This window comes from Dama dama, chromosome 5 (genome assembly GCF_033118175.1).
Source record: "Dama dama isolate Ldn47 chromosome 5, ASM3311817v1, whole genome shotgun sequence".
Taxonomy (NCBI): domain Eukaryota; kingdom Metazoa; phylum Chordata; class Mammalia; order Artiodactyla; family Cervidae; genus Dama; species Dama dama.
In genome coordinates this window covers 80,129,298-80,143,294 of record NC_083685.1, presented here as the reverse complement: position 1 = coordinate 80,143,294, position 13,997 = coordinate 80,129,298, and the positions used below count along the sequence as shown (strand labels likewise).

General features: G+C 35.2%; 1 protein-coding gene across 1 annotated transcript in view; it reads right to left on the bottom strand.

Moving 5' to 3' along the window:
• Positions 1 to 309: 309 nt before the first annotated feature.
• Positions 310 to 13,997, bottom strand: part of RAD51C (RAD51 paralog C) — a 29,393-nt gene continuing 15,705 nt past the window's right edge. Inside the window, exons 6-9 of the mRNA XM_061142642.1 lie at positions 9,864 to 9,930; positions 9,071 to 9,131; positions 2,630 to 2,690; positions 310 to 2,015 (exon numbers count right to left, since the gene is read on the bottom strand). Of these exons, the coding sequence (XP_060998625.1) occupies positions 1,899 to 2,015; positions 2,630 to 2,690; positions 9,071 to 9,131; positions 9,864 to 9,930 (306 nt within the window). The 3' untranslated portion in view covers positions 310 to 1,898. The remainder of the gene's footprint in view (positions 2,016 to 2,629; positions 2,691 to 9,070; positions 9,132 to 9,863; positions 9,931 to 13,997) is intronic.

Genomic DNA, 13,997 nt, shown 5'->3' with positions numbered 1-13,997 from the left:
TGTTAAATGAGGTTATAAGAGTGGATTTCTCATAAGATTGGTGGCCATATAGGACAGGGAAGAGAGAATGATCTTTTTCCACAGACATCCACCTAGGAAAATCTTTGTGAGCACACTGTAAGAAGGCAGCTGTCTGCAAGCAAGGGAGACCGCCCTCACCAGAACCAGACCATGCTAGGACGTTGTGAAAAACCATGAGAAAATTCTGTTGTGTAATTCAATGGTATTTTATTATTTCAGTCCAAGCAGACTGAGTTTATAACTAGAAAAATAAATGTCTTTTCAGCAATAGCAACAATTTTGAAAAACTATGATATGTAAATTTTATTTTAAAAGTTGCAAACAAAAGAAATACACTTGGCTTTGTCTATATTCAGAGTCTTACAGTTCTTTTAAAGTACACTGTTATAAGCTTTAGAAAATGAGCTCTTACAGTATCTGATGACTGGTAACACTGATATTTATCATTTAACAACCCCCTTACTCTCCTGATGTTATGATTGGAGTAGACAGAATATAAAATGACAAGTCAATTTTGACAAGGACTGCATTAATTATAATAAAAACATATGCCTTAGAGCCCTCAAAAATAAGATAGCTACACTTGGTTATCCTAAAGTAATCAATTGAAATTAGTCTTGGATAATTAGGACGCCTGTAAACCTGATTTTCCTGGTATATGTCCTGATTTATGTCCTGGTATAATGGCGAGCAGAGCCTTCTTTTGCTTTTTAAAAAGTCTTTGCAAAACCCGTAAACCTGATTTTCCTGGTATATGTCCTGATTTATGTCCTGGTATAATGGCGAGCAGAGCCTTCTTTTGCTTTTTAAAAAGTCTTTGCAAAACTATAGTTAAGACTGTGTATAATCAATTACAGAATAACTACATGTTAAAAATTTTATGAATTTAGTGTTCAGTCTGGGACAGGAAATACCAACTGTCACTAAAATATGGAAAATATGGTTGGCACATTATATAATATTCAATCACTTAAATAATTTTCTTCTCCAGGAGTCAAAGTAAATCTTGTAAATGAATTAAGAGGTACTAAGACAAACCAGGTACCAAAACATTTTTAGACTTTGAAACCACTCAAGAATTCAGATTTTTAATTTATTCAAGCAGTGTTAAGATTATTCAAAGGAAAATGTCAATACACCTAGAGCTGGATCACATCATGTTTCAAAAATACAGAAATAAATGACTGTGAGCTTATCAACCTGAATATTCTGGAAGATGTACGTTCCAGTCAATATTCTAGATGGGATAACAACTTCTAAGTATTTCCTTTAACATTATAAAATAACATTAAAAAATGAACCAATGACTTCAATTTTAGGATTGAGGTCACTAAAATCAGAGTGGTCATCTAAAGTTTGTATCCTACCCATCAACTGAATGTAATAGTATGCTGACTCATGGTGCTGGCTTTTCTTTAAAATAGAAATAGGTCATTTTTAAGAGTCATCAAAGCTACATTTAAAGAGGAGAGCACAACGGGAATGTGAAAAAAAATCTTTTCTTCCTAGAAATGTCTAGGCAACTGGCAAAGAAATGAGGGGGAAAAAGTCTGAATATTAAATTCAGATTAGCCACATGAGATCAGCTTTCCACATTTGCAAAACACAATACCTGTAATATCTCTACTCAATGTTATTAAAATGAAAACAGGGTCACATATAACTATAGAACACTGCTAATTTAGAAGAACTCTTTCAGAGAATCATATTTGTTAAGTAGTTTCACTTAATACAGACCTGATTTGTTCATTCACCATTCACTTAACATATAGACCTAATTCATTCACACCATAGTGTGTTCATACTCTAAAGCAAGAGTCTACTACTTGTAAACATTCCATCTCTCATAGGCATCAATACATATGTATACTTTGAGCCTAGTCTTTGGATTCCTGTTCTTCCTCTGAGTCCCGCGATCGCTTCCGGGAATTCAATGAACCTTCTGTTTGCAATGAATATGCAGTAGCAACAACAGCATCTCTAAATCCCTGAGGCTGCAAGATGAAAAAGTATACAAGTATGCTTTAAGAACATCTAAAATAACAACTGGTCTTCCAAATACTTTAAAGAAATAAGACAGCTACTTTATTCTTGGGATAGAAGTTATCAACCACTGTGAATGAAGAGGATAAACCTCAAAGACGAGTGTCCAAGCCAGGACTATACTATTTTTATCTAGAATCTCTTATGTATTTACTTATACATACACATATGGAGAAATAATAGTGAATTATAAAAATAATCTCTAAAGGTCAATCCTAACAAACTTTATGGTGGCTTTACTAGAAGAAGTGAAAGAAAGTATCCCACATGCCACAAGGCACGGCTGAAAAAAAATCTTTAATATCTTGACATTACCCAGGACATGGAACACACTACCCTACAAATAAGTATTTCCTCTGTTCTTAAGAATAAATTTCAGTTCAATTGTATTCTAGAGTATTCTTTATATATACTACTATTTTGGGGATAATGTTCTAAACATCAAAATCTGTCCTCAAATATGTTCACTGCCTACAGAAGTTAACAGAAGCAATTTGTAAATGCTTTCTTCAAATAATTACTGCCCACTAACACCAAAATCCCACTTTAATCAAGTAATACTGACTGTGATCTGAAATGGTACTGTAGATTCCTTCTGGCTTGGTGATTTGTACAATGTCGCCAACCTGCTTAGAGGAAAAATAAATATACACAAACACATGATCTTAATTAATTAGTTCAGATGACTGAGTTCATAATTTAAATTTATAGTTTTTCATTATAATTCTATTATTTTGTTGTCTAAGAACACACAAAGCAAATAAATATAAGAAACACTTCCTTAAAACAACTATATATATATAGCAAGTAATAACTATTACATATAATAACAGTAGAATTGTTTGCATAACTGAAATTTTAAAACAACCTAAAAAGACAATGGCTAATTCAAATAAATCATTTTATGTATGACAAGATACTATTTACACTTAAAATAAGGTGGAAGAAAATAGTTAATGAGACGGGAAAATATCAACAATATACAAAGTCTAAGTTATGCTGTATGATCCCACATTTATGAGTAAGCTTGCATACATATTTTATATAGAAAAATTACTAGAAGACTACAACCACAAAGTTAAGTTGCTATTACAAGGTAAAGGTTATATTTTTGTTTGATTATCTATGTCTTTCAAACTTTCTATGGTAATGGTAATTGTGTATTTTTTATGTATGAGAAGCATTAAGACAATTTCTTGGTACATAACTAAGGAACACATTCTCATTATACTAATATAAACAATCTAGGAAAACACATTCTTTCAAAATGAGTATGTTCAGAAAAATCATTGTCAGAACAGGACAAGGTCTGTTTAGGTACAATTTTATTGTGTACTCTAAAACCGAAAGCTCAAAGTAGTTGAGAAATAAAATTCTAAACATTTTCTTTTCTCTAAGTTTATTTTTTTTCCATTTATTTTTATTAGTTGGAGGCTAATTACTTCACAATATTGTAGTGGTTTTTGCCATACATTGACATGAATCAGCCATGGATTTACATGTATTCCCCATCCCGATCCCCCCTCCCACCTCCCTCTCCACCCGATCCCTCTGGGTCTTCCCAGTGCACCAGCCCCGAGCACTTGTCTGATGCATCCAACCTGGGCTGGTGATCTGTTTCACCCTTGATAATATACGTTTCGATGCTGTTCTCTTGAAACATCCCACCCTCGCCTTCTCCCACAGAGTCCAAAAGTCTGTTCTGTATATCTGTGTCTCTTTTTCTGTTTTGCATATAGGGTTATCGTTACCATCTTTCTAAATTCCATATATATATGCGTTAGTATACTGTATTGGTCTTTATCTTTCTGGCTTACTTCACTCTGTATAATGGGCTCCAGTTTCATCCATCTCATTAGAACTGATTCAAATGAATTCTTTTTAATAGCTGAGTAATATTCCATGGTGTATATGTACCACAGCTTCCTTATCCATTCGTCTGCTGATGAACATCTAGGTTCTTATTAACTATGCTCAAATACCATAACAGCAACAAATATAGCTGACCCTTGAACAATACATACCAATCCCTCTGCAATCAAAAACCTGAATGTGCATGCATGCTAAGTTGCTTCAGTGGTGTCCAACTCTTTGTGACCCTATGGACCATAGCCTGCCAGGCTCCTCTGTCCATGGGATTCTCCAGGGAAGAATACTAGAGTAGGTTGCCATGCCCACCTCTAGAGAATCTTCCCAACCCAGGGATCAAACAGGAGTCTCTTATGTTTCCTGCTTTGGCAGGAGGATCCTTTACCACTAGTGCCACCTAGGAAACCCCCAAAATCCAAATACTCTGCTTCAAAAACAAAGGATTGATTGAGTTATCCAAGAGCAGGAAGTTGAGACAGATTTAGGACTCAACCCCAGTTCTTTTAATTCCACATATTGTGATCTCACTGGCTTCCCTCATAGCTCCAGCTGCTAAAGAACTGGACTGCAAAGCAGGAGAGTCAGGTTCGATCCCTGGGTCAGGAAGATCCCCTGGAGAAGGAAATGGCAACCCACTCCAGTATTCCTGCCTGGAGAATCCTATGGACCGAGGAGCCTGGCAGGCTACAATCCATGGGGTCACAAGAGTCGGACGTAACTTAGTGACTAAACCACCACCACCAAAATGAAAATACAGAGACTATATTTATTGAAAAAAAATACATCTATAAGTGGACCCACGCAATTCAAATTCCTGTTCACAGGTCAACTTTACAAGCAAAAACTTTTAAAGTGCTTTTTAAAAATTACTTTAGAACTGATATAACTTATTCACAAAAGCTAAAGGTAGAATCTACAGCTCATGTGTCTGACAGATGACTGGATAGACAAAATGTGGTATATACATACCATAGAATATTAGTCTTAAAAAAGAAAGAAATTCTAACATTTGCTGCAATGAACCTTGAAGGCATTACACTAAGTCAAATAAAGCCAGTCACAATAGGAACAATATTGTATGCTTCCACTTATAGTAATGAGTGCCTAGAAATGGCAGCCCATGCCAGTGTTCTTGCCAGGAGAATCCCAGGGATGGGGGAACCTGGTGGGCTGCCGTCTATGGGGTCACACAGAGTCGGACATCACTGAAGCGACTTAGCAGCAGCAGCAGATTAGTCAAATTCACAGAGACAGAAGGTAGTATGGTGGCTGCCAGAGGCTGATGTGAGTGGAGAATGGGTAGTTACTATTTAATAGGCATGAAGTTTCAGTATGGAAAGATGAAAAAATTCTGGAGATGGACGGTGGTGATAATTGTACAATAATATGAATGTACTTCATGCCACTGAATTGTACACTTACATGGTTAAAATGGTAAATTTTATGCTATGAATACTTTAACACAATTTTTAAAAATGGATACAACTGTACACAATGAAGATTCTACGAGAAAAATCATAGACTCTCTTAAAAGATTATTTGTTTACATATAACATTGATTTGTTTGCAAAGATAATTTAAGAAGGCCATTTTGGTTTATGATCTGTTACTCTCTCAAGTTTTGAAACTGCCCTGCTACTCAGGCATAATTCAAAAAAGAAGTAATCAGAGACCATCATCCACTCACTAGCTTTTAAATTTGTTCTTTCAGGATGAAAACAGAAGAATTCAAAATGTCATCTTTGTTATTGCAACTGTATGCATAAATAAAATAACTGCAAAGTAATATGTAACATAAGAATAGTTGTATTAGGGAGTGAAATCATCAACTTTTACAATACTTTAAGGTTGACTGTCTATCTTTAATGCAAAATCAAACAGGAAAAATAGAGGCACCTCCTTAAAACTAAAAAATCACACATTTTCATCCAATAAAACAAAAGTTAGCTAACCTTCTGAAAAATGAGTATCTAAATCACCTCCTATCACCATATGTCCAAAAAGGTACCCAATACATCCGACTTTCCTGAGAAAATTATTAAAAAGGAAATAAGCTTTTAAGAAGTATTTACAAGTTTATTAAGAATCCTAAAGTCAAATGGACATTATGTATTCAGGTGGAAAAATCTTCCTCAAATTTCTAGGTTAAAAACAAAATTTTGTATTTCATGTCTGCATCTCAAGATATCTTTTAAAACAACAAACTAAACTGAAGAATCACTTGGCTCATGGCCCCAGCTGAGATGAAGCTTAACATATGGCTGAACTACATAGTTTAGGTCAGGAAGAAACAAGACAGAAGCACAATTTGTGCTCTAAAGCTGAGACACATATGAAACACTGTGTGGGGGTGTTGATATATTACTCCACTCTACCACCAGATCTTCTTGGCAAAGACTGGTATAATTCTGAACAATCTTGGCCTCATATTATCATGAATATGCAAATTGGAGGAAAACCCACACAATATACAGGACAGAGACTAAAGTATTTCTTTTAATAACTGTTGAAATGTTATTCTGTTACTAGTCAAAGGGTAAAAATTCTAGTGAAGAACAGGGACTGGGACATGATATGGGACACTGAAGTTCAATCTCAATATAAATCTGGCAAGTCAAGGTTTTCATTTTTCTGCTCAGGCTAGAAGTGTTCATTTTGATAAACTATTTTCCCCCAGCATGAATTTCTATTTCCATCCTTTCAAGACACACTATATTTTAAAATGCATACAAGATTTCATGCAACTTTAATAACTTAAAAGATATCTAATTTCAAACAATGAAGAATAAAACAATGTTGATTTTATTAAATGAAGTCAACTTCTTCTGATTATAACAAAGTATGCATTAATATTTATCATATATCCATAGCCTAGGGGAAAAAGCAGTTTAGCATAAAAGGTTTTTACCTTAAAAGGAGGATAAGATATACCATCAGATTCACTAGCCATCAATGCAGTAATATAATTACTTTCAATAAACAGCAATTAGAGGAGAAAAGGAATGGACTTTTATAAAGCCAGCTATAAAATGTGGCTACTGTACCTATGTCATAGAGTTCTTTATAAAATAAAATGAAATTTTATGTATACACACACAGAGCACTTAGCACAATAAAGAACAGTTAATATTCAAAAAATGGTAGTTGCTATTTACTATGTTTTAATCTTCCTGTGCCTTGATCTTCTCACTGTTAATGATAATAGGTGTAGAGCCTTCAAAGAGTTACTGAAGGACTCATAGACATAGAGAACAAATGAATGGTTACCAGTGGGGAGGGGGAGAACGGCAGTATACGAGTAGGGGACTAAGAGGTACAAACTATCATGTATAAAATAAGCTACAAGGATATACTGTACAATACAACAAATATAGCCAATATTTTATAATAACTTTAAATGGAGCATAACCTCTAAAATTTTTGAATCATTATATTGTATACCTGTAACATATAAAATTGTATATCCACTATAGTTAAATTTGGTTAAAAAGAGTTATTGAATGGGTTATTTGCAATGCTGTATGTAAGATGCACAATTAAATACCTAGCACAAGCAAGCACTCATTAAAATAGTATGAGATACAGGAAAAACATTCATAGAGCAGTAGATTTCCCCTAAATCTATCTATTCAATGTCAGTGTTCCACACCAGTAATTTCTTGGGAAGGATTAGTAAGAGGCTGAATTCATAAAATGGTTAACTCTGAAGAAAGTAAGCATCATTTTCCCAACCAATGCTAACTTCAAGGATTTGACAAAGGGAAACTTCTCCTTGTGATGAGTGCATAAACAGATGAAAGAAACAAAGAAAAAGATGAAAGAAGCATCTTTCTTTACTCCTATTTTTCTCGCTTCTTAGATGTATTCTGTTATTGAGTATTTAATACTAGAATAGTAGAAGAAGACCACTATAGTACACTTGCTCAGGGGGAGTTTCTAAAAACATTTAAATAGTGAGATGTACTTTACAGAAAACCTCAATCTGGAAAAATATAAACAATACGTTCAAAAGACTCTCATCTGGAGAACTGTTGCCAAATCTTTACAATAGGGTTTGTTGCTGAGAAAAGAACTGCTTTTGTGAATTCAGTATACAATGACTTATTTATAGAATTGGGGGGATGGGAGTCGATGGTAAAGCAGTATGCATTATGGGGGGGAAAGTTACCTGAACTCTTTGGAAATGCCATCTTTAAAAGAAACACAAACTGCATGAACTAGTTATAAAAGATGTACAGAAATGTAATCAGTTCTGCTATGGGCTCAGGGTCAGTAAGACCTAACTTGGTCAGGCTTGATTTTTTTCACTTTGTACAAGAATGAAGAAATGCAGATAAAGAAATACTATATCTGACCAAACCCAGTATGTGTTAAAGCAATCCTTTTTTTCTTTATCCACATGCTGTCTCAATTTCCTCATTTTATTGGAGCATTCCCAAACCAAGTTCTCTTGGTTATGCCAATTAATTTCAAAGCAGAGAGGCTGGCATAAATCTGACATTTCTAGACTCCATAGCTTTCAAATGCCTATTTTGAAGAAAATGAAAAGTGGTTTGTTCACTTGCTTAGTAGCTTTAAAAACAAACACAAAAGTTTCATGCTGCCATAGTTTTATTTTCAAGAACAATACTTGTGAAAGGCAAGTAAGTAACTGGATAACAAAAGTAGGGTAGGGAAATAGAAAACAAAAATAGACACAATTTCATACAAGAAATATATTAAGAAACGAAGAAAAACCATCCTATTTTCCACATAAATTAAAGTCCTAAAGCTAACCTCAAAAGTTTTCCTTTTGTCCTGATTTTACTCTTCTTTCAATCCACTCCAGGAACACAGAGTACTCACCTCCCTCTGCATGGTTAATAAATGGTACTTGATTTCAAAGAGCTTTAGAAGGTGGCATTCTTTGGCCACCTACTCATTTCAGGTGCACCCCATCATTTAAATATTCCAAAGAACTTCCTATGTAGCTAACTGTGCAGTATAAGAACATGTTTTTATGCCTGTTTTAGGTGATGAAGGCAACAGAAGCTTTAATTCATGGGGCACTGTAGATCTCATCTCGCTCTAAGGAACTGATAACTGTTCACTATAATTTACCCAATATTTAGAATTACTAACCTGTTTCTATACTGACCTTTGCTTTTGGTCCCAATGAAAGATAAGCCGTATTGTAGCAGCATGTCCCCAACTTTCCCCTGAGGGAAAAAGAACAGGATAACTGACTAGATTGTAAGTCTCTCAGAATGCCTCTGACCAAAAACAGTTTTACTTTACTCAATTTAACATAATGGAAGTATATTTGGTTTCAAAAAACCAGGCAAAGGCTCACATCCTGAAATAAATAGACTTTTACCTATCTGTGGAAATACTGGAGAGCATTGTCACTACCCTCTACCTGCTTTCAGAAGACTTTACTGAGTCAATCTATTTGTCAGTCTTCCTTATCAATAGGCTTACTGACATATTTTGACCACCAGAAGAAAAGCAAAACCTCTGACAGAATATTCTTAAAGATTTTAGTAGAAATAAATCTTGAAGCACTGTGTCCCAATAAAACCAAGAGTAAGGTTAGAAACAGAGTCATAACCTTATTCGTTACAGTGTGATTTGTATTTAAATGGATTCACCCCTTCTCTTGCTTAAGAGTGTGTGATTTCTTAAGAAATCACAAATAAGAGAACAAGAATCATCTTATGAATATTTATACACTATGGACCTAATACAAGAGTTGCCAGAGAGTAGATGCTCAAAAAATGTTAAACAATTGAAAGGATGAGTCAGTATCTCAGGGCACTGTGTTCCACACTAAGATTTATCAGCAAATAAGAGACAGTCTTCTCTGCTTTCATGGAACTTACAATACCTAACAAGCATCAAACCAAAGAGGTAGAAAAAATGTAACTACAAATGTTGGATTAATTGCCTACCCAGTGCAGGAACCAGCAAGGCCTGATTTCTATCAAACTTTGTTGTCATCTGATTGGTTAAAATTACCTACAAAAGCAAAATGCGAGAAAATTAGGTGAGTCTCCCCCCAAAACTAGAAGGTTTAAAGACACCATGTGTAAAAACTTAATAACTAGGAGCGCTGGAAACAAGGGAATCTGTATTCTTTACCACTATTGCCTCTCTAGAATGTATTTAATCAAAGGAATATAAAATCATTAATAAATCTCTGGCAGTTCAGTAGTTAAGACTCTGTGCTTTCAATGCAGTTTGGCCACGGGTTTGATCCTTGGTGGGGAAACTAAGATCCCACATGCTGCGTGGTGCAGCCAAATTAAAAAATAAAATCCTTAATAAAATTAACTCATTGTTTATACTGTTAGGAGAGAGACAATATTACCATTTATGATTTTACAGGAAAAAAAGGAAAACTGAGGCAAAGAATGAGAGGAGACCTAAAATCATATAGAGAGCACAGTATAATTAAGAGAACTAGGAAAGAATAAAATCCAGTAACAGATCAAATGACTCCAAATTATAACTATACTAGACTGTTCAGATAATACAGATACAGGTATTGTCTTACTCACCGATGGCCTCAAGGCTAACGATATTGCTAATTCTTTGGATGGACAGGGAGTCCTGGCTTGCTGCGATTCATGGGTTCGCAAAGAGTCAGACACAACTGAGCGACTGAACTGAACTGAACTTACACATAGTGGCCTACAGAAAAAATAATATATTTAAAAAGATAGTAATCTTATCTTTTTATTTATTTATTTTTTGGCTGCACCATGTAGCATGTAGGATCTTAGTTCCTCAACCAGGGATCAAATCTGTGCCCCCTGCAGTGGAATCTCAATTCTTAACCAATGGACCACCAGGGAAGTCCCACAAGATAGCAATTTGAAAGCAGAGACAAAAAGTGTTTAAGGCTAACTGAACACAGTAAAAGTCAGATTGTCTGGCACCTTCTCATCCAAAATTCTCCAGAAACGGTTATTTTAAATATTGTTCCAATATACAGCTTCTCTCCAGAAATAAGACAGATACTACTGCAAGCTGAAACTGGTAAAGAACTTCTAAAAAAGCAATGAGAAAAGATCTAAAAAATCCACCAATTCTTTAAGAAAACTGATTTGGCTGTTCCCACCATAGTGATCAGCACCCTAAAGTTTTCATCTACAAAGGAGAAATCTGTGATCTAGATCTCAGTCGGGCACAAACTGGATGACAGCACCATCCTCTAGTCTCCTCTGAAGGCCACAGTGGTCTTCCATGTGTTACCTTACTCCAGGTATTTCAGAACAAGCTAAGCAGGAATTTAAATTGGTAATTAACTGAAATATATGTCTAACTGGCATCTACAACACGTTGAATAATACTCTTTGCATACTGCTGCTGCTGCTAAGTCGCTTCAGTCGTGTCCGACTCTGTACGACCCCATAGACGGCAGCCCACCAGGCTCCCCCGTCCCTGGGATTCTCCAGGCAAGAACACTGGAGTGGGTTGCCATTTCCTTCTCCAATGCATGAAAGTGCAAAGTGAAAGTGAAGTTGCTCAGTCATGTCTGACTCCTAGCGACCCCATGGACCGCAGCCCACCAGGCTCCTCCGTCCATGGGATTTTCCAGGCAAGACTACTGGAGTGGGGTGCCATTGCCTTCTCTGTCTTTACATACTACCAAGTGTTTAATCTTTAGCAAGTGGGATATTTACTTACACCAACACCTTTTGATTAAAGGTGCACTATTCAATTCTGCAGCCATTAGCCATATAGCTTTTAAAAACTAATTAAAACTAGAAATTCAGTTCTTCCACAGCATTAGCCACATTTGAAGTACTCAACAACCATGCAACTATTATATCAGACTGAACATTTTCATCTTTACAGAAAGTTCTGTCAGACAACATTGCTTTACAGACTATTACACATCTTACACATTATCTACTACACACCTTGAGGCAAATGTAAATAGACATATTGGCTTACCAGTTGTTCAACATCCCAAAATCAGAATTTGCAGCACTAGAAAATATTTATAAAATAATTAAAACTCCTTCTGCAAAAATGTTGGGTTTACCATGATATAAATGAAAGTTATTGTGTAATTACTCCAAGCTCTTAAAGAATGAGTCCTAGGACCTCCCTGGTGGACTAGTGGTCAGGATTCTGGGCTTTCCTGCAAACTGTGAAGGATGGTGCCAAAAAAAAAAAAAGAAGGCATCTTAAAGTAGTGAAGTAATAATCACTTTGAAATTATGAACTTCAGAGCTTTAAGAATACTTCTGCTGGATGAATGGATAAGGAAGCTGTGGTACATATACACCATGGAATATTACTCAGCCATTAAAAAGAATTCATTTGAACCAGTCCTAATGAGATGGATGAAGCTGGAGCCCCTTATACAGAGTGAAGTAAGCCAGAAAGATAAAGAACATTACAGCATACTAACACATATATATGGAATTTAGAAAGATGGTAACGATAACCCTATATGCAAAACAGAAAAAGAGACACAGAAATATAGAACAGACTTTTGAACTCTGTGGGAGAATGTGAGGGTGGGATATTTCAAAAGAACAGCATGTATACTATCTATGGTGAAACAGATCACCAGCCCAGGTGGGATGCATGAGACAAGTGCTCCAGCCTGGTGCACTGGGAGGACCCAGAGGAATCGGGTGGAGAGGGAGGTGGGAGGGGGGATCGGGATGGGGAATACGTGTAAATCCATGGCTGATTCATATCAATGTACGACAAAACCCACTGAAATGTTGTGAAGTAATTAGCCTCCAACTAATAAAAAAAAAAAAAAAAAAAAAAGAATACTTCTGCTGTCCAAATGTCCTTAAATGAATAAACAGATAAACAAAATGCGATATACAAATAAAATGCAAAATTATTCAGTCACAAAAAGCATACTGGTATGTGCTACAACATGGATGAACCTTGAAAATACTATGCTAAGTGAAAGAAGCCAGACATAAAAGACCACATTGTATGAAATTTATATAAAGTATCCAAAGAAGACAAATCCATAGAGACAGAAAGCAGACTAGTGGTTGTTAGTGGCTACAGGGAGGGTGCAATGGGGAATGATGGTGAAGGGGTATGAAAGTTCTTTTGGGGGTGATAGAAATGTTCTAAAATTAGATAGCTGTGATGGTTGCACAGCTCTGCATATACCAAAATGCACTGAGCTACACTTTAAAAGAATGAATTTTATAGTATATTAACTATATCTAATAGGGCTGTTAAATTTTTTTCTGCTAATAAATAAACATATCTCTAAAAGGTGAACTATACCTCAAGAACAAAAGTCTATCTTCTATTTTAGCCACACACAAAAAGAAGGTATAACTGGAATCTAATCAGGAGGAAACATCACAGAAACCCAAAATGCAGAGATATTCTCTAAAAGTACTGGCTTATATTCTTAAAACATAGCAGTGGCACAAAAGTTAAAAGCAATATGTGATTCCTGCTGGCAAAATGAACTGGAGAAAAAATTGCTATGAAGGACATCATTGTGATAAGTGATAAAACTAAAATATGGATTAAAGTGCAATACAATATTAAATGTCCTAAATTTGATAACTATACTCTGGATACCATATGAGACTATTCTCATTCTTAGGAAATATATACTGAAGTATTTTTAGACAAATGGATATATGTGCAATTCTTTTTAAACACTTCAGAAAAATATACACATAAACTCTGTGTGTGTGTGTGTATGTGTGTACAGAAATAGAGTGGGGAGAGAGAATAAGAATGAAAAAGCAAATCTTGGGAAATGTTATATGGGAATTCTTTATATTATCCAAATCAGCAAAATAAATTTTATCTTTTCTCCACTGAACTATAAACAACAACAAAAAAGAATTCCCATTCATTGATGTACAGAACATACTTTGGAATACACTTTCTGAGAGCAATTTGTTAATACATAACAAAAGGTTTAAAAATAGAGATATCCCTTTTGGCTTAAAATTTTCAGAAGTAATTGGACATGTGGACAAAGCAGCATATATAAAGTTGTTGACTCTAAACAATGGGTGACATTTCATAACGTTGTTTAGACTACTTTTTTTTTTGCGGTGGTGGTGGGG